Genomic DNA, 18,406 nt, shown 5'->3' with positions numbered 1-18,406 from the left:
AACCATCCAGTGAGGTTAGAAATCAGGCTATCACTATCCTGCTGGTTCCACATCAGGTAACAGGTTCTCCTGCTCTTTCCTGTCCTAAAACAGGTCAAAATTTACTCAAAATGGTCTTTTACTATTTTTTTTTCTCTTTTAGCCCCAGCCTTCCACAGAGACTAATCTTTCCTTTCCCTGGCCTTCTCATCCGTATGTACACCCTCTCAACAATTTCTAGATTTCCAAATCTGGTCATGCTAAGAATAGACTGGATACAATTTAATCACTCCAATGGCAATTCTGATCATCACAATCATAATAATTGGTGTTGATCAAATGCCTTCCAGTCAAAGACCTGAAAATAACATTCCACCCCAAACACACACACAAACACACACATACTTTCTGCCAGATTTATTTCCTTTGAAATAAAATCTGTGGTATATTTCTTTTACCAGTTTTGATTGTTCAAAACATCTATCTGCCATACTCAGAAAATTTTTCATGGGAAAAAAAGGCTGTACATGTATTCTTGTCGGTGACATTCAGCAGAGACAAGGGCACCCTGGAAGGAACAATTTATACTGCTCTTGGAGTATACTGATGCATTGTGAATTAGTTATAAAACTTTTTGGCATCATCATAGAGAGCTCAATGAAGATATCTGCTTAAAACACATAAACAATTCAAAGGAAAAAAGGAACAAGCTGCTCAGCTGTATCAAAAACAAAGGCAATGATAATAAGTAAATTGTTTATGTGATACCTTAAGCTTCTGTAATCAACAACAATTCGAATGATTCAAGTAGAATCCCAAAGAACATTACACTTAGTAACGTAAGCACAGAACGGGGAGTTGCTAATCAATGGTTATACAGATTAAGTAATGCAAGATGAGTAAATTTTAGGTATCTGCTGTACAACATTGTGCCTATAGGTAACAATTTTGTACTATGCACTTAAAAATCTGTTTAGAGGGCAGACCTGATGTTAATTGTTCTTGCCAGAATAATATAAAAATTTAAATTAAAAAAAGAACTAGAGGGATTTGCACTTCCGTAGATGGACTTTTGGAAAGATAGTCAACCAAATAGTTCTAAAATGTAATGTTTTTAGCATGCCAAAGCTAAGACTATCTTTCTACATGCACACACACCAAAATTCCACCAAACTCATTACCACTGAAAAATCACATTGCCAAATCTGAACTCTGAGAACAAAATTGACATATTTTAAAGCAGTGGCTCCTTTCTTAGAACTTTAAGCAAGCATTATCTTTGGATGGGAGGAAAATGGGTGAAATTAATACCAATTAATTTCTCAAGAAAAAATAGTTTCACAGAAACTTTATAAAGTTTAATGGGGCAAGAGAATAAGTCTCTTCTGGATAATATTTTTATTGTCCTTTGAAAATTTTTTTCACATGAAGACAGTATGATAGGTTCTAAATTTTACAATGCCAGAAAAGAAGCAAAACCTACATACTTTTAAAAGATTCTTGAAAGTTAGACTGCAGAAAATATGGCCCAAAAAAGCCCAGTTGTATTATAGCACCTAATTTGTTTGCAGGTGATGCAAAGCCCATTCATTTAATTCAGCTGTGAATAATGTTTCCAATTCTAGGATTTGAAATGAATCTCAAAGAATGATAAGAGATATTGTAAACATTAGCCACTGGGTGAACAAGTGGCTGGTGGTGAAATTCTCCCCAACAGAAAATCAAAGAATGGTTCTTTCAGTAGTTACTCCCTTCCAAGTCTGCATGGCACCACTTAGTAGTCGATTTCTCTCCAATTGAAGTAACTTCAAATACTGAAGTTTAGTTCTCAGGAAGATCACTTATTTTGCAGCCCTCTCCAGGCTGTTTCTTTGCCTTGCCTTGCTGGTTTTCCCCTTGTTAGAAATCAAAGGAAGGAAATTTCCCCCATGGACTTCTATATTGAACAAATAGAATTTGTTAAATCCCTCCTAAAAAATGAATCCTACACAGACAGGATTATTCTGAATCTCATCATCTTTGGTGGGAAGAATGGGTTGTTATGGATCTTGGGACGTTGGGGAGAAGAGAAAGAAAAAAGAAAAAAAAAAAAAACAGAAAAAGAAAACTACCTAAAAGGAGGCATCATAGCTAGAAGAAGGCAAAGAGCCCTGGGCGTTAAAAGGTGTGGGGTATATACTCGTCTCCAGATGAAGTAGAAAGCACTTTCCTTTCTACAAAATGATGAGGTGGGATTCAGTTTTCCATATACTTCTTTTTCTCTCTAATTCTAAAATATCCATCTCAAAATAAATCCAGAGACTTTGTTTCTCTTTCTGAGCCCAAGTGGGAAAATGGTATGTTAGAACTGCTGTGAATAACACAATCATGTTTTGTGTAAGCAAACTCAAAATTATTTCAGGCCAAACATTAAATCTGTGGTCCTATTGAAAATATGCTTCCTGGGTTTAAAAGCCGAGGTTGTTCTTAGGTGAAAATTCAATATTTTGAGACCCCTTTTTGTATATAACTCACAGAAAATAAAAATGCATTGATTTAATTCTTTCCTAAGACACATTTCTTAATCTGATGACAATAACAAAACCTCTTTCTACAGATGTCTCAATCAAATCAAACAATATTCTACTGTTGTACATCTGAGTAAAAAGACTTATTTTTTCTTTTTTAATGAAAATTACAACTTTAGGTTATACTACAGAATAAAAATTGATTTAAAAAATTATAATCTGGAAGGACGTATTGCAATAACTGTGTCCATTTTTCTGTTTATAAATTTAAAAGTTTTTTTTTTTTAATAGCACTTTGAGTTTAGTCAAGGAGGTACAGTAAGCTGCCTTCATAAAGTTTCTCTAGCCAGAACCTACAGAAGGTAGGGAATGTACTGGCTTCTCTGAAGTATTCATATTAAAAGGAAACAATCACTGCATGAAATATAAACAGACAGAAAAACAAAAAAGCCTAGAAGAAAGAATGTGAACATCAGCTAAGGCTTTAGGAGCAATCAGACTATTGCTTTCATACACCGTCCCAGGTCACATCCCTCCGGGGTGACCCAGCTCCTCTCCATAAGAGAGGCCAGTTCACCTACAATGAAAGGCTTTCTGGTCTCAGTTAATAGTCATCATTATAAACATAACAATGGTAAAAATAGTCATAGTGTACCTGCTACATTCAGCAATTTGTAAAAGGCTTTTAATTATTTGGATGCTCTTAACTAAACTCTCCGGAAGCACATGATGTTCTAACTGGGAGCATTTTGACTGGCTTGACCAAAGATGATTTTTGTGAAAATATCAGAGGAACATCTTGACAGATGCACTCAATTTGCCAGTATTTTTGCAAGTACACTACCATTTTCCATGCAGCTGTACTTAAAGGTTATGACCAAGAAACCAAGTGTGATTTGTACTTTTCACATTTGTAGGGTTCCCGCTGGTGCCAACCACTATCCATGCTATTACCAGGGCCGTGTACTTCAATGACAAGTAAGTATTATGGTGATGTTTAAGATAACATATTCATAAACAAAATGTATTTGTGTATTAATTGTCCCCTTGCCCTTTTTCAGCTGCTGGCTGAGTGTGGAAACCCATTTGCTTTACATAATCCATGGACCTGTCATGGCGGCACTTGTGGTGAGAATTAGTTTTTTACTGCAATATTAGTAGTATTATCTCTTAGTTGAGATTTCTGTGTATATAGTTCTATGTATCATATGTTTTATAACTTCAAAATGAAGCTAATTTGACGGTATTCTGTAGTAAAAAAAGCAATTTGATTTTAGACTCTTCAAAAAAATGCGTTTTACTCACACATGGAGGGGTTATCATGAGCTCATTTTCATTACAGACTCACACTATAAATGCAATGTAGCTCATATTTTAAGATTTTTATAACTAGATTCTCCTAGGTAAAGGTGAGAGGCCAAGGGGCTGCAAGAAGTTTGTTTGTGTTATGAACATCCAGGGTCTTTGAAAACTTTGACATTCCAGAGCTCTAAAAGTCTTTGGTTCTGTGAACTTAAGGTCCAGAAATTCAAATATTCAACACAAGCTCAATTAGTGAGTTAGTAATAAATAGCGGACTCCCAGCCAAATGTCAGATTCTTACTGAGGATGCTACGGTTCTTACTTACCTAGGATTCAGTAGACTTGGCCTCATGTCTTAACTCTATCATCTACCAGCTTTGAAAATTTAGATAAATCAATTAACCTAAAAATGTCCCCTGATTTTTTTAAGGAAAAACTTAGATTAAATAATCTTTCAGGTACTTTTGGAAGATAATCTCTAACTCTAGGTCATTAAAACTTAGTACTGCTCCATATCTTTATCTGTTAAAAATAACAAAAATAATAATAGCTACTCATAAATTCATGATTATAAAATATCTCCTAATAAAATAATAAAGTAAAATGAAGTAAAAACTTTAGCAATTATTCTTATATTTAAAATTCTAAAATACGTATTTCTTGCCTTAATTATCTAGAAATTTTTAAGGAAATGCGGATTCTAGGATCCAAATTAGAAATGTGTATCTGAGTTGAGTATATGCATACTTCACTGTGAATGACGATAAATTAACAGAAATTGATATATTTGGAATTCTTATTAATTTCATGACTAAAGGAAATGCACATTAATGCATTTCAAAACTAAAAAAAAAGATTCAACAATTAACAAGGTGAATCATTTATACCCTAATAGTTGATTTTTCTCATTTTGAAAGAGCTGCCCGTGCAAATATGGGCACTTGATTTATGACAGCAGCACTTTTGGGCAGAGGAAGGAGATGGTCAATAAGATATACATACAGAAAAAATATCAAACATGTATTTAGTAACTGCATATGTGTGGGGAAAAAGTAAATTCTGATTCCTTCCACAACCAGACACAAAAAAAATGTGTTTTTAGTGAACTGTAGGTTTAAATGTGAAAGACAAAACAATAGAGGCCCCCCAAAAAGACACATTATGTTGAGTATCTTCATGAGCTTCAGATACAGAAAGATTTCTAAAGCAGGATACAAAAGGCACTTAAGGAAGAGATTGATAAATCAACTACATTAAAATGAAGACAACATTTAAAGACTGAAAAGACAAAACTTAGAGTCCAAGAAGGTATCTGCAATGTTTCAAATAAAGACTAATAAATTTATGAAAAAGTGTTCAGCTCATGTATCATCAGGAAAATGCAGATTAAAACAAGAATGAGGTAATACTACACCCCTCCACCACCCCCGCCGTAGAAAGGCTCATATTAAAAAGAGTGTTCATACCAAGTGTTGGCAAGGGTGATGAGCAACTGGAACTGTTTTATATACTGCTGGAGGGAACATAAAATTAAACCACTTCTCTAGAGCCCTAGAAATGCTGAGCCAATTGTGCTACCTCTCAGGTAGACTCTCATGTTCTATGTAGGTAACATTTATTGCTCACACTAGATAAACAAGAATTGAGAACAGTGCGTATTCTTAAGTGATACTTTTCTGTATGATTTGCTCATAACACCGTATATTTGCAGGTCAATTTCTTCTTTTTGCTCAACATTGTCCGGGTGCTTGTGACCAAAATGAGGGAAACCCATGAGGCGGAATCCCACATGTACCTGAAGGCTGTGAAGGCCACCATGATCCTTGTGCCCCTGCTGGGAATCCAGTTTGTTGTCTTTCCCTGGAGACCTTCCAACAAGATGCTTGGGAAGATATATGATTACGTGATGCACTCTCTGATTCATTTCCAGGTAAGGAAGCCAAAGGTGTATTTATTCAACTACTGTGCTTATTCAGCTAGCTGATTTTAACTCTAAAGCCCATGATCTTTTATTATTATTTTACTTATTTGTTTATTTATTTATTTATTTATTATTTTATTTTATTTTATTTTTTTGAGACAGAGTCTCGCTCTGTCCACCAGGCTGGAGTGCAGTGGCATGATCTCAACTCACTGCAACCTCCATCTCCCGGGCTCAAGCAATTCTCCCACCTCAGCCTCCTGAGTAGCTGGGATTACAGGTGTGCGCTACCACGCCTGGCTAATTTTTGTATTTTTAGTAGACGGGGTTTCACCATGTTGGCCAGGCTGGTATCAAACTCCTGACCTCAGGTATTCTGCCCGCCTCGGCCTGGGATTACAGGCGTGAGCCACTGCGCACGCCTGACAAGCCCATGATCTTCAATGTCATAACATTTAAGCCTCCAATTCAATAAGCCCAGCCAAAATTCTGAAGGACACCAGTTTTTTTTGAGGCTCTTTGTTGCTGTTTCTTTCTGTGCCTGCTTTCCTGTCATTCCCAGGGCCCACAGCTGGTCCCATCCAGGCATGTTCTCCTTGGTCATAGATACAGAAATTGTCAGATCTTCCTTTATAAATAAGTGCTGGCTCTGGGGTAATGAGGAATTTGCACAAGGCTGTCCATGCCTCCTGCTCTATCACTCTCCATTTGTCAGGTGAATGTTAGGAATCCATTCATGACGGTTCAGTGCTATAAAGGGAAGTTGCATCCAGGCCTCCCCTCATGTAAGAGAGAATGCAGTGGGCTCTCAGGGGCTGTCCTGGGCTGTCCAGTGTCTGCCGCACTGGATAGGAGAATGGCTGCCCTAGTTCCATTCACCTTTACCCAGATCTAAAGCCCCATTGAAAGCATAATGCTGTATTTGGATAGCAAGATAGGATGTGGGAGTCCTTGGCAGGAGTAATTCTATCACAGGCTCTTAGGCCAGAGTTTTGCTGTCTCTATTACAAATTTCAAAATAGTTTTATTTTCTATATTAGGCTTAATGTGAGGAGGAGGTCAAAATTAATAGGGCCAGAAAGAAAGTTTAGGGATCGTTTGAATAGTTCGAACTGTTCTTTTGGCCATAATCAAAACTTGGGCACAAGAAATCTTCAAGCAGTGACCAGGACTCAGGCAGTTTCTTAGTCCATGTCCTTATCTGAGCGATGAACTTGGCGGTGGGTACAGTATTGCACTAGTTCACCATGACAACATAGGACACAGACCCACAGCCTCCCACTATGACACTTGTCTTGTAAAAGATCCCTCTACTGAATTCTGCAAGGTCTCCATTTTTAAATTTTCTAAGTGTAGTTTTTTTTTTCAAATTCACCATAATCAGCATATGCTGCTATAAATCTCCATGTTAAAGGGAGCAAAATATTAATTAGATTAGCAAAATATTAATCCGTCCTTTTAGCCAAACGATGGAATCCTAACAAGAAAAATATATTTCTAAGGGAATATTCTTATAGTGCAGCACTGACTATGAATGGTAGATAATTCTTTTTCTTGCTTTTTTTTTTTTTCATCAGGCCTTCTCTGGGCAGTCTATTATATTGTTTACTAAACAACATAATGCACACAAAAATAACTTCAACTGTATTTTTCCTTCCCTTTTTAGGGCTTCTTTGTTGCGACCATCTACTGCTTCTGCAACAATGAGGTAAGCATGCATTTCATATAATACTATCACTTGTTTATGTAAAGGCAGCATTTTTTCCAAAGGGCCTCCATACAAATTTCATTTCATCTCACTTCTACAGTTGACCTCATAGGGTTTTGTGATTAGCAACATGATGTTTTTTCCACTACTCCAAGCTGAATCTTATCCATGGATGTGTAGTACAATGGCAAATATGATTCAGACAGGCAGTTAATTTCCTTGGGTTGCATCTTGAACAGATCAGCACCCTCAGGAGCAATAGTGAAAGCTATTCTGGATGCCATCACAAAGAGAAGTCATATTCCTATTCCCTTTGGAAGACCCAAGCCCTCACTAGGGCAGAGACAATCTCCATTCGGTTCGTACTAGTTCCTCACCTTCTTTTCCAGTTGCTTGGTGCTAACGCCCTACTACTTACTCAGCGTTTTGAAAATCACGCTGAAGTGAAGATTCAAAAAGGATTCTCAAATAATCTACAATGTGAATATTTAGATCAGTAAAATCTAGAGAGCCATATGGCTGATCCGTTCTGTTCTCAGGGTGTTTTTAGCCAGAGTTACCCTTTCTTCCAACCAAATCTTGCCTGGGAGCCAAATCTATAAAACATAAAAATGGAGCTTCTATAGCTCCAGACATCCTTCCAAAGAACTTCCAGGGTTTTAGGGAACATGATTCAAAATCTTCCTCATTTTTCAGGGAAGAAATCTGAACTCCAGAAAGATCATGTGATTTACCCAATGTCACAAATGCACTTATGGCTATAATCCAGACTGGAACTCAGATTTCCTGTTTTTCAATTAAATTGACCAACTCCCAATTAACTTATCTATATCTATAATTCCTTCCTGGAGCTATGTTAGTATGTTTTTTCTAGGACCACACAACTTTTAACGTCAAAGCATTTTTGAACATTTTAAATCAATTCCTATTAAGAATAATTCCATACAAGGCAAATCACATTTTGCCAAGACATCAATATATTACTTTCCTATTAGTAATTAGAAACATTTCTAGCCATTGTCAGTTGCTAATTTATTCTCTATCTTTTTACTAAGTTAAATAATATTTAGTGAGCACCTACAATATTTTGCTATTCTGTGACCTGTTCATACCCGTTTCCAACCCCAACATGACAAAGTTTTTATTGTTCCTATTCTCCATTTTAGTTATTACATTTTATTCCTTCCTTTCTTCATCCATTCACCTACCAACTCATTCCTTCATTCAACAAAAATACATTGTGCATTTACTATTGCTAAGGGCTAGACTAAGGGCCTAGAATAGAAATGAAAAGACATCCTTCCATTGCCCGCTGTTAGAGTGGCAATATTTTTAGAATTTTAATATTTTTTAGAATGATAAAAACGAATAAATGAGTAGGGCGTAAGTCACCCCGTATTTATATCAATTTCTGTGAATGTATATCCATGCCTTTTGGGTTGTTTCAGGTGGCATGCAAAATAAATTTTTTGTCTAAAATAATATCAAAATAGAGCTAATATGAGAAATCAGGCTCAGTGGGGCATACCTGGAAAAACACAAGAGGATTGCATGCATTCGTAAAAATACCACAATATTTATTGTGTCTTATCTATGATACTGTCATTGGAAGTGCCAGACATAGAAAGCAAACCCAGGGGTACCCTAGCAATTGAATGTCTCGAGTTCATTTGAGTATATGTTATCTCTGATTTTGAAGTAAAGAAACCATTTCCATTTTCATTAAGATCCCGTTACTGGGGGAAGGTAAAAGTGTGACATTTCTAATAATATAGAATTGTGTACTGTGCCAGATGTAATATCACAGACCCATGGATTTTAGGCATCTGGGTCTCAGCTGGGCATTCTGCGAATGCATCACCTTACAATATTGAACACAGGCAGGGCACTCACACATGCAGGAAGTTATTTCCAGCTGCATCTAAGATAGGGCTGTGATGGGATGATGCCTGGCTGAATACTGAGTTTTAGCAGAAATCTAGGGGGCTAACTCAACATAATAATGAGATCACATCACATTGTGTTATGTGCAATTTAATTTTGATTATGATTGGTATGTTATCAGTGAAATTATTATTTCATTTTTGAATTTTGATTCATTATTGGTATGTTATCAGTGAAATGATCATTATGAAAATGAATTATATAGAGAGTCAGTGGGTAGACTAGAAGCAGGAAAGGAACTTGAAGAATTAAAGTAATAGAAATCAGGAGAGGACCATGAGAGCATGCTTATGTATCAAGCATTTCCTACAATCACTCTTCCAAGTGAGTGGACATTGATTATCCAAACATATCAGTAAATTATTAGGTACCTAAGAGACCTGAAAAAGATGATTGCAGCTATAAAAATGCACAATTTGTTTCCAAGAAGTAGCATAGAAATGAAAGTTCTAACAACACACTAGATTTTCTCCCTTTTCTTGTGTCTTTCTATTCTCCGTACATCGTGGATAAAAGAGTTTATAGAAGGAAGTAGCATGATCAGAAACATCTCCATTTAACTGTCACAAATTGGAGTGTGCAAAAGCTAAAATTTTGTTTATTTCCTGTAGCTTATCTTGCTTTCAAGAGACTATTCCACCAGCCTCTAGTGGTTTACAGCAGTCTCTTTATAGAAAATATTCAGTCAATTCAAAAAGCCTTTGTCCAAAAGAGCAACTGGCTACCAAGTTATAATGCCAGCACCTGCTGTTGAAGTTCACACTGGTTCCCCTTACTACTAAGCCCTCGAGAAGTCTTTTCACCTGTGGCCTCCTTGATGAAGCCACAGCCCTATTCTGATTCACAAGTTCTTTCCGCCAAGCCACCCGAGGAGCCTGGAACTCCAGCTCCTTTCTTCACACCACATAGAGCCTGTGAATCTATCTTCAGCACATGCCATAGCCATTGCTGCTCCGCTGTTGGACATGGTGCCAGGGGCAAATGTGGAGTTTCTTTTCAGGGCTGGCTATTTTCAGGACTGTGCTCTCGAAACAAAAGGAAAAACTTGATGTAATGGAGGGTTCCTAAGAAAGCAAATGATCTTTTGCTTGATTTCTTCTGCCCATTTTCCCAGGTACTCCCACCACGAAGGGAAATGCAAGGCCATTTGTGTGTCTTTCTCTCCTCTTCCTCTCAGGCCTCTTGGGGCTGTGCACTCACCACTTCCCCTTCCTGTCTGTGAGGGTCTCTACCTATATCATATTCTACATGTTCTCTACCCTGTAGCTTTTAGTAAAACACTATCTGCAGACCAGTAAGATTTTCACAACATATGCAAAGAGAAGTTTTTTCTGTTTAGAAATTCTCCCACTCAATAAAGCCTGATTTTCAATACAATGTCTTTCTAGAGACATAAGAAAGCCAGCTTTGAGACTCAGTCTCAATGCTAAGCAATAATTTTCCTTGTTCTAAACCAGTATTCTCAAACTTGAGTGTACATCAGAATCACCTGGAAGATTTGTGAAACCAGGGATTGCTTGGCCCCAGCAGCAGTTTCCTATTCAGTAGGTCTGGGGTGGGGTTTGAGAATTTGCATTTCTAACCAAGTTCCCAGGTGATACTGATGCTGCTGACCCAGAGACTTCACTTTAAGAACCACTATTCTAGACACAATCACACTTGTTCTTCAAGCAGTGGATGACCTTGACTTAATGAACTGGGGAGATGTAGGAAATTTTATTTAAGAAAATTAAGAAATACAATGGCTAAATGTTTTCAAAAAGTTTAACTTTATCATAAATGATACTTATGTATTGTTATCCTTTAGAGCAAGGAATCTTCCCCAAACATAAGAAAAGAGATAATGAATGGGAATCAGAAAGCTCTGATTCTATAATCAACTCAACTCAAATTATAGAGCATATAAATTTTGTAAGATAAAATCAGAGACCAGTAGAGATATTGCTGCTATGGCCTCCAAAAGACTGAAAAGAATGTTGACAACAACTTTGTAAATAATATTCACAAGTATCCCTTAGCATCTAATTAATAGGGCTTAATACGAATCTAGCTTTCAGAAGTTGTATAAAACCACCTAGGCCAGGCGTGGTGGCTCACGCCTGTAATCCCAGCACTTTGGGAGGCCAAGGTGTCTGGATCACAAGGTCAGGAGATTGAGACCATCCTGGCTAACACAGTGAAGCCCCGTGTCTACTAAAAATACAAAAAAAAAATTAGCCGGGCTTGGTGGCAGGCGCTTGTAGTTCCAGCTACTTGGGAGGCTGAGGCAGAAGAATGGGGTGAACCCGGGAGGTGGAGCTTGCAGTGAGCCGAGATTGCGCCACTGCACTCCAGCCTGGGAGACAGCAAGACTCTGTCTCAAAAAAAAAAAAAAAAAAAACCGTCTAAAGTGTGCAATTACTTTTTAACTTCTAGGGAATTTAAAGTGTTTTTTTTTTAATCATGATTTTTAAATGTCAAGCTCAGGTTGCAGCAGGTCTGTTAGATTGTGGTGACAGTGTGAAGGAGTGGGCGTTACAATCTTTGCATTCATTGGATCAAAACGGCAGAGGTAAACCTCACCTTCTATTCCGCAGTACATAACTATAGTAGGTACTTAGAATGAACTCAGGAAAAGAAAGGCGAAAGACAAAAACATTCAAATCCAACCATGAAGACTCTAACCTTATTTTGTTTTGTACAAATGTAGGAACTGAGGCCTAAATATACAAAGGCCAAATATTACAAAGCTTATTAATAGAGCCAAGTATAATAGTTAAGTCTTCAAACTGTGAGGCCAGGGCTCTATTTTTATAAGTTGGCAATACATAAATAGATATAATCAGGAAAAAAAGTAAAGTGAATAGTGTGTATTGCTTTTTTAGTGAGTGATGAATTTATATAATTCAAATCTTTTTGTTGTTGTTACATTTATCCCATTTACAACTGAAAACATTTATTTTCAGGAGCAACAAAACTCTCCCTGTTTTGTTTTGTTTTGTTTTTCAGATTAAATGCCCTTATTCTTGTCATCAGAGCAGCATCAGACTTAACCTGTGATATTGTAGGAGATAATTGCCCTTATTAGTCTATAATTTTTTAAGTGTCTTTATATGCTGCTAAGGGCCTGTTATTATATGAATAGTTTACAAATCAAAGCACATTGCCATCTCCACACAAAAGGATGGGTTACAATTTTGGACGCAATTAGAGAAGGCCGTGAACCTTTCTGTAATAATAACTTTTAAAAATTAAAATAGAAATCAAACCATTTGGCCCCATGCTGGGCTGTATACTTTGTTAATATAAATGGATACTCTATTGGGAGTTATTTTAAAAGGACAGGTGAGAAATAAAAGACCTCTTTTTCATGCTGCATACTTTTGCAAACTAACTCTAAACTCATAACTGCCTGCTTGGATACTTGTAAATATCTGTGTAAGTTTCAGCTACAAGGATAATCTTGGTATTTAAGAGATGCTGAATCCGTGGAAATTATCAGCTTCCTTTTTTTTTTTTTTTTTTTTTTTTTTTTTTTTTTTTTTTTTTTTTGAGACGGAGTCTCGCTCTGTTCCCCAGACTGGAGTGCAGTGGCATGATCTCGGCTCACTGCAAGCTCCGCCTCCCAGGTTCACGCCATTCTCCTGCCTCAGCCTCCTGAGTAGCTGGGACTACAGGCGCCGGCTAATTCTTAGTATTTTTAGTAGAAACAGGGTTTCACTGTGTTAGCCAGGATGGTCTCGATCTCCTGATCTCATGATCCGCCCGCCTCGGCCTCCCAAAGTGCTGGGATTACAGGCATGAGCCACCACAACCGGCCTATCAGCTTCCTTTGACTGGAGACATTGCTTCTCCAAAAATGTTCTGAACCTGTATATTTCCCAGTTTCTCAATGCGGCATTTGATGGTTCCTAGATTATAACCCTGGCATTTAAAGCTACGGTAATAGTACCACCCAAATAAAGCCAGGCTCTGTTTGGTACTGTGGCTTTGCCACATTCTAGCTATATGATTTTGGACACATTGCATAACCTCAGTGCCCCATCCGTAAAGTGAAGATAGTAGTGCCCTTCCCATAGGGCTGTTGTGAGGATTAAATAAGTTAATACAAATCACATACTTATGATACGGTACGTAGTAAACACTCAATAAACAGCTGAAACTTGTTATTCTATCTTTTGTTCTTGCGTGGCTTTTTTCAATACAACTTTCAGCTGCATGGTCCACCTTATTCCTTAGCACTTAAAGTTTTTGTCTTTGTCCGTTTTAAATCACTTTAGATATAAAGTACCCTGCATGCAAGCACTCATTAACCCCAAAACAAAATAAAACAAAACTCAGGATGTGTTGCCTCCATAATCTGAAAAGTCTAATATTCCAAATTATCAGATTGCTAAATAATTCTGATTGCCATTTGTCACCTCGAACCTTACGGTTGCTTTGCTTTAGTTGCTTTTTGAGGAATCATTTGACTTTGTCTTTCCCTGAGTAAAATCTTTAAAAATATATGAACAATACTAATTATTCTCAGAGGAGATTATTACTCTACTAGATACAGAAAAAAAATGTATATTTGCCACAGAACCATTCAGCCTTATATTATACATACAGTTTTATAACATTAATCAGTTTTGCTGTCATTTTTCTCATCTTTCAGATTTGTACAAATGTAAAGTAGATAAAATGATTCTCCATGATCAAGTAGTTACATGATTTAGTTCACATTATATATTCCCCAGGTTCTCTCTCATGTGTTTAGCTGTCATATGTGAGTTTGGCAGCCGAATGAACTAAGGATGTATCATAAATTGATGCAAATATTTTTATGTAAGCTTGTCGTATGTACTGAGCAATAGAAACTCAGAAATACAGAATAGAGATTATTGCAATAATCTCTTTTTTAGTTTTGTTCAGCTATAGAGAAAAGCAAGAAGTTTGGAGACAACAGGAAGGAGGAACTTAACTACTAAATTGAATTCGTTTCCATAAAAAGCAGAGCTAGACAAGCAAATTCACTGTCTGTGGTACTGTTTTCAGTTGTGATTATTGTAGTTTTCCTATTTAGAGCTTTCTGATATTAGCATCTTTGCCTATTGTTTTCAATATATAATTTATCGTATTTATAAAACAAGTCTGGCAAGTTTGTTTACATTTTAGAAGTCTTTCAAAAGAAAGAGAAAATCTTATTCTTAAAAAGTTGTCATGGCATTAACCAGAGATGTATCTGGCATACCCCATCTCAAGTCATGTCGGACAAGGAAAAGTTCACTGTACGAGGCCATTATCATAAAATCCAGAACTGTGCTATGGTTTACATATATATTTTTCATGTGCACACTTAAATTAAAAACTTCTGCCTTATCGGGGATGGTAGCATATAAAAAGTTTCGTCAACCTTTCTCCCTATTATGACATGTATACCACATTACCTGTGAAACCAAATCAACTTTTATTCATTGGATATGAAAGCTAAAGAAACCTTTTCTTAAAACTAGCAAACAACCTTGCCAGGGGTAATTTAAGCAAGTAACTCAGTTCTTCCATTTGCAAATTCTTCTTCCAAGTTGATATATTCTGTGGCCACAGCATACACAGCCCAGCCCTTTAGATCAGAATTACGATTTAACTTTCTTTAAATCTGATAAGCTCTAAGAACGATGTTCGTACACTTTGCATGGATCATTTCTGACTATCATATAAAAACAAGGCTCCTTTTTCTCTTCCAGGTCCAAACCACCGTGAAGCGCCAATGGACCCAATTCAAAATTCAATGGAACCAGCGTTGGGGGAGGCGCCCCTCCAACCGCTCTGCTCGCGCTGCAGCCGCTGCTGCAGAGGCTGGCGACATCCCAATTTACATCTGCCATCAGGAGCCGAGGAATGAACCAGCCAACAACCAAGGCGAGGAGAGTGCTGAGATCATCCCTTTGAATATCATAGAGCAAGAGTCATCTGCTTGAATGTGAAGCAAACACAGCATCGTGATCACTGAGCCATCATTTCCTGGGAGAAAGACCATGCATTTAAAGTGTTCTCCATCCTCCCAGGAACCAAACATATCATTTGTGAAGAATTATTCAGTGAATTTGTCCATTGTAAATCTGAAGAAAGTTATTCTTGGTACTATTGCTTTGGGAGACAGTCTAGGAATGGAGTCTCCCACTGCAACTTGTGAACTCCATTATTCATCCAGGACTGAGATGCAAATGTCACAGTAATGCAAGCAAAGTATCAAAGAAAAACAATGAAATTGACCTAGTTCAGATACAGGGTGCTCCTTGTCGATACTGAGCCATTTATACCTTTGAAATATTAAAATCACTGTCAATATTTTTATTTTTATCTCTGGATTTTGAATTAATTAGAATATTTCTGTATTTGGCTATGGATCTGATTTTTAATTTTTTTTAATTTCAGTCAATTCTGATGTGACTGAGATGTTTTACCATCCTTACAACGTAAACCACATGAACTACGTGACCTCTGCAAGACAAAGCGGCTTTCTAATAGAGAGATTAGTAAATATGTGAAGAAAAAGACCTGCATTTGGCAGGAAGATGTATGCTTTGAATGCAAAAGAAATTTAGAGTCAATTTGCTGAAAACATTACATGCTCAGCTTGGTTTTGGACAAGCCTGTCCATTGGGCAGGACCTAGCTGTTGTAAAGAATTGGTCTTAATGTTGAATGTATTTTGGTTGCTGATGTTTATAAACTGAGAGGTCACAAAGAATCTATCACTAAAAATTTTTACAAAACTGCCAAAAATATAATTCTCAGTGGAAGACAATACTCCCTTTAAAGAGAGTTTGCCACTTCCCTAAACTCCAGGATTTATAAAGCAAATTACTCCAAGGTTTATAAAGCAGATTACCTCTTGCCCTTGGGTGCTATCTAGCAGTAAAAGATAAATTTGTTGAATATTGGTAATTAAAAGACTCCACATAAGTCCATTAACTGCTTTCCACCCAGCTTCAAAGCTTAAAAAGAGCTCAGTCTTTTCCAGGAAGATCCAGGAGGGCTAATTAGAAATCAATTTGTGGTTGACCTCTTGTTTCTTGTTATTACCAAAACAGGAGGGGAAAAAATTAACTGCTCCAAATTTAACCATAAATCAATTCATGTTTAACGTTTCTCATTAAAATCCAGTATTATATTCTCATATCTCTCTTTACTTCCCAGTATAAGATTTTTGAAAATCCTGAATAAACGAGTATCATTACTGGCACCTGAAATTAATTTGTGAATTTGCAACAGTAATCAGAGTTACCATTATTTAATTTGTATACTAAATGAGGAGGTACATTGAAACCCTCCAAATCTCCAGTCTCATCTATGTCATATTTTGCCACTGCCTTTCAGAAGTGATTTAGTTGTGGAAAGATAATAAATTGATTTGTTACGGTTACGTATTTAGCGCACCCAGAGAAAATTAATTATATTTCTACAGAGAAAATGAATTTGGGATACTAAAGTAGTTTAAGTCTCCTTTACTGAATGTAAGGGGGGGGGATCAAAAAGAAGGTATTTTTCCAATCACAGTGTTATGTAGTATTGTTCTATTTTTGTTTACAAACATGGAAAACAGAGTATTTCTGGCAGCTGTGGTACAAATGTGATAATATATTGCTAAAATATTTTAGATGTTATTATGCTAATATAGTAGGGGGCTGAAGAAAACAAAATAGCTTATTATAGAAATGCACATAGTTCTGCCCAAATTATGTGAAATGCTTATGCTTGTGTATATGTATAAATTAATACAGAGTATGTTAAAAGCAAAAAGATGTATATTTGCATATTTTTCTAAAGAAATATATTATTCATCTTTTCATTCATTCATCTCGTCTCCTGCTCATTCCATGCTGTTTTTCATTTCAGCCATGGGCTGCTACCATCCCATCTCATTTGTACTGTAGGAGTGGGAAAGATAATCTAAAAGCATAGGTTAGAAACCATACACAAAAATATCAAGGTTATTATCTTTATTAGTACAAACATCTTTAGTCTCAATTTGATTGTAAATTCAGTGACACTGTTCTCATGCTCTTGATAACACAAAACCACACACCAGTGTCAATCAATATTGCATAGGTTTAGGAAGCACAGCAAAGAAATCAAGTGTAAGAACGTATTATATCCTTTTATTGTTCTTGTTTTTTTATTCATTATTCTGGGACCAGACTTGATCTGTCCAATATCACATCAGATCCTTAGAATTGTTACAATCATTGGCTTTTAATATAGTTTGGAAGAGAGACTAAGGCTAGACGAAAGCCAACCAATTAACTATCATTAGAATGCATAAAGCCCACCATTGGAAGGATTTTCAGATCTGGAAAGCATGAAATGGAAAAAATGAGGATTAAATGAGAACTCTGATGGACTAAAAAGGGGAAGAGGAGCAATTTGTAGATTCTTCTCATTACGTGAGAACATCCAAAATTGTGGCCTCATGAGATCTGGGAAACTTCTTCCAAAAGGATATGTAAGGATTACATCTTTCCCTTACATTCCACGGGGAATACAGATAGATATTATCATTGTGATCTTGAGGAACAAAAACAATTTCGCATCATACCATAAAACATGATTCCTCAAGAGATAAGTTTGTACTCAGACGGTCAGCTTCCCTTTTGCTTTGACTCCTATTTTTTGATTCAAAACAGGCCTTTAGGTGCAAATGAATATTACAGTTACTGCAGGGGAAAATGTTGGAAAAAACATGACAAAAATGTTATCATCCTTGAGCTACAATCATTCTCATTCATTACTTCATTCATTAAACATTAATTCAACAGATGTTTCATATGCCTTCCATCCTGCTATATAACAAATATTTATTAATGGTAGTTATCAAGGCAAACCTTCTTTACAGTAGGGACTGCTTCTTTTTGGTGCAGGGGTAAAAATCAAAACCTGCTAAGTGAACCATTACCCTAAAACCACAACCACTGATATCTTGGGGGTGGAAGAGCAAAGTGACACATGTGGCTGGAGGTGGTAGCTGAGTGTGATCTTCCCTCCTCATTAACACTGGACATAAGAGCTCTAGTTGTAAGAAACA

The 18,406-nt window shown here is 36.7% G+C and overlaps 1 protein-coding gene across 1 annotated transcript in view; it reads left to right on the top strand.

Moving 5' to 3' along the window:
- CALCR (calcitonin receptor) overlaps positions 1-17,177 on the top strand; it is a 150,120-nt gene extending 132,943 nt beyond the window's left edge. The window contains exons 10-14 of the mRNA XM_001168038.6: positions 3,404-3,464; positions 3,548-3,614; positions 5,500-5,718; positions 7,376-7,417; positions 15,067-17,177. Of these exons, the coding sequence (XP_001168038.2) occupies positions 3,404-3,464; positions 3,548-3,614; positions 5,500-5,718; positions 7,376-7,417; positions 15,067-15,300 (623 nt within the window). The 3' untranslated portion in view covers positions 15,301-17,177. The remainder of the gene's footprint in view (positions 1-3,403; positions 3,465-3,547; positions 3,615-5,499; positions 5,719-7,375; positions 7,418-15,066) is intronic.
- Positions 17,178-18,406: the final 1,229 nt, after the last annotated feature.

Source organism: Pan troglodytes, chromosome 6, assembly GCF_028858775.2.
Source record: "Pan troglodytes isolate AG18354 chromosome 6, NHGRI_mPanTro3-v2.0_pri, whole genome shotgun sequence".
Lineage (NCBI taxonomy): Eukaryota > Metazoa > Chordata > Mammalia > Primates > Hominidae > Pan > Pan troglodytes.
Note: the sequence above shows the minus strand (reverse complement) of the source record. Positions and strands in the feature narration are given on the sequence as shown.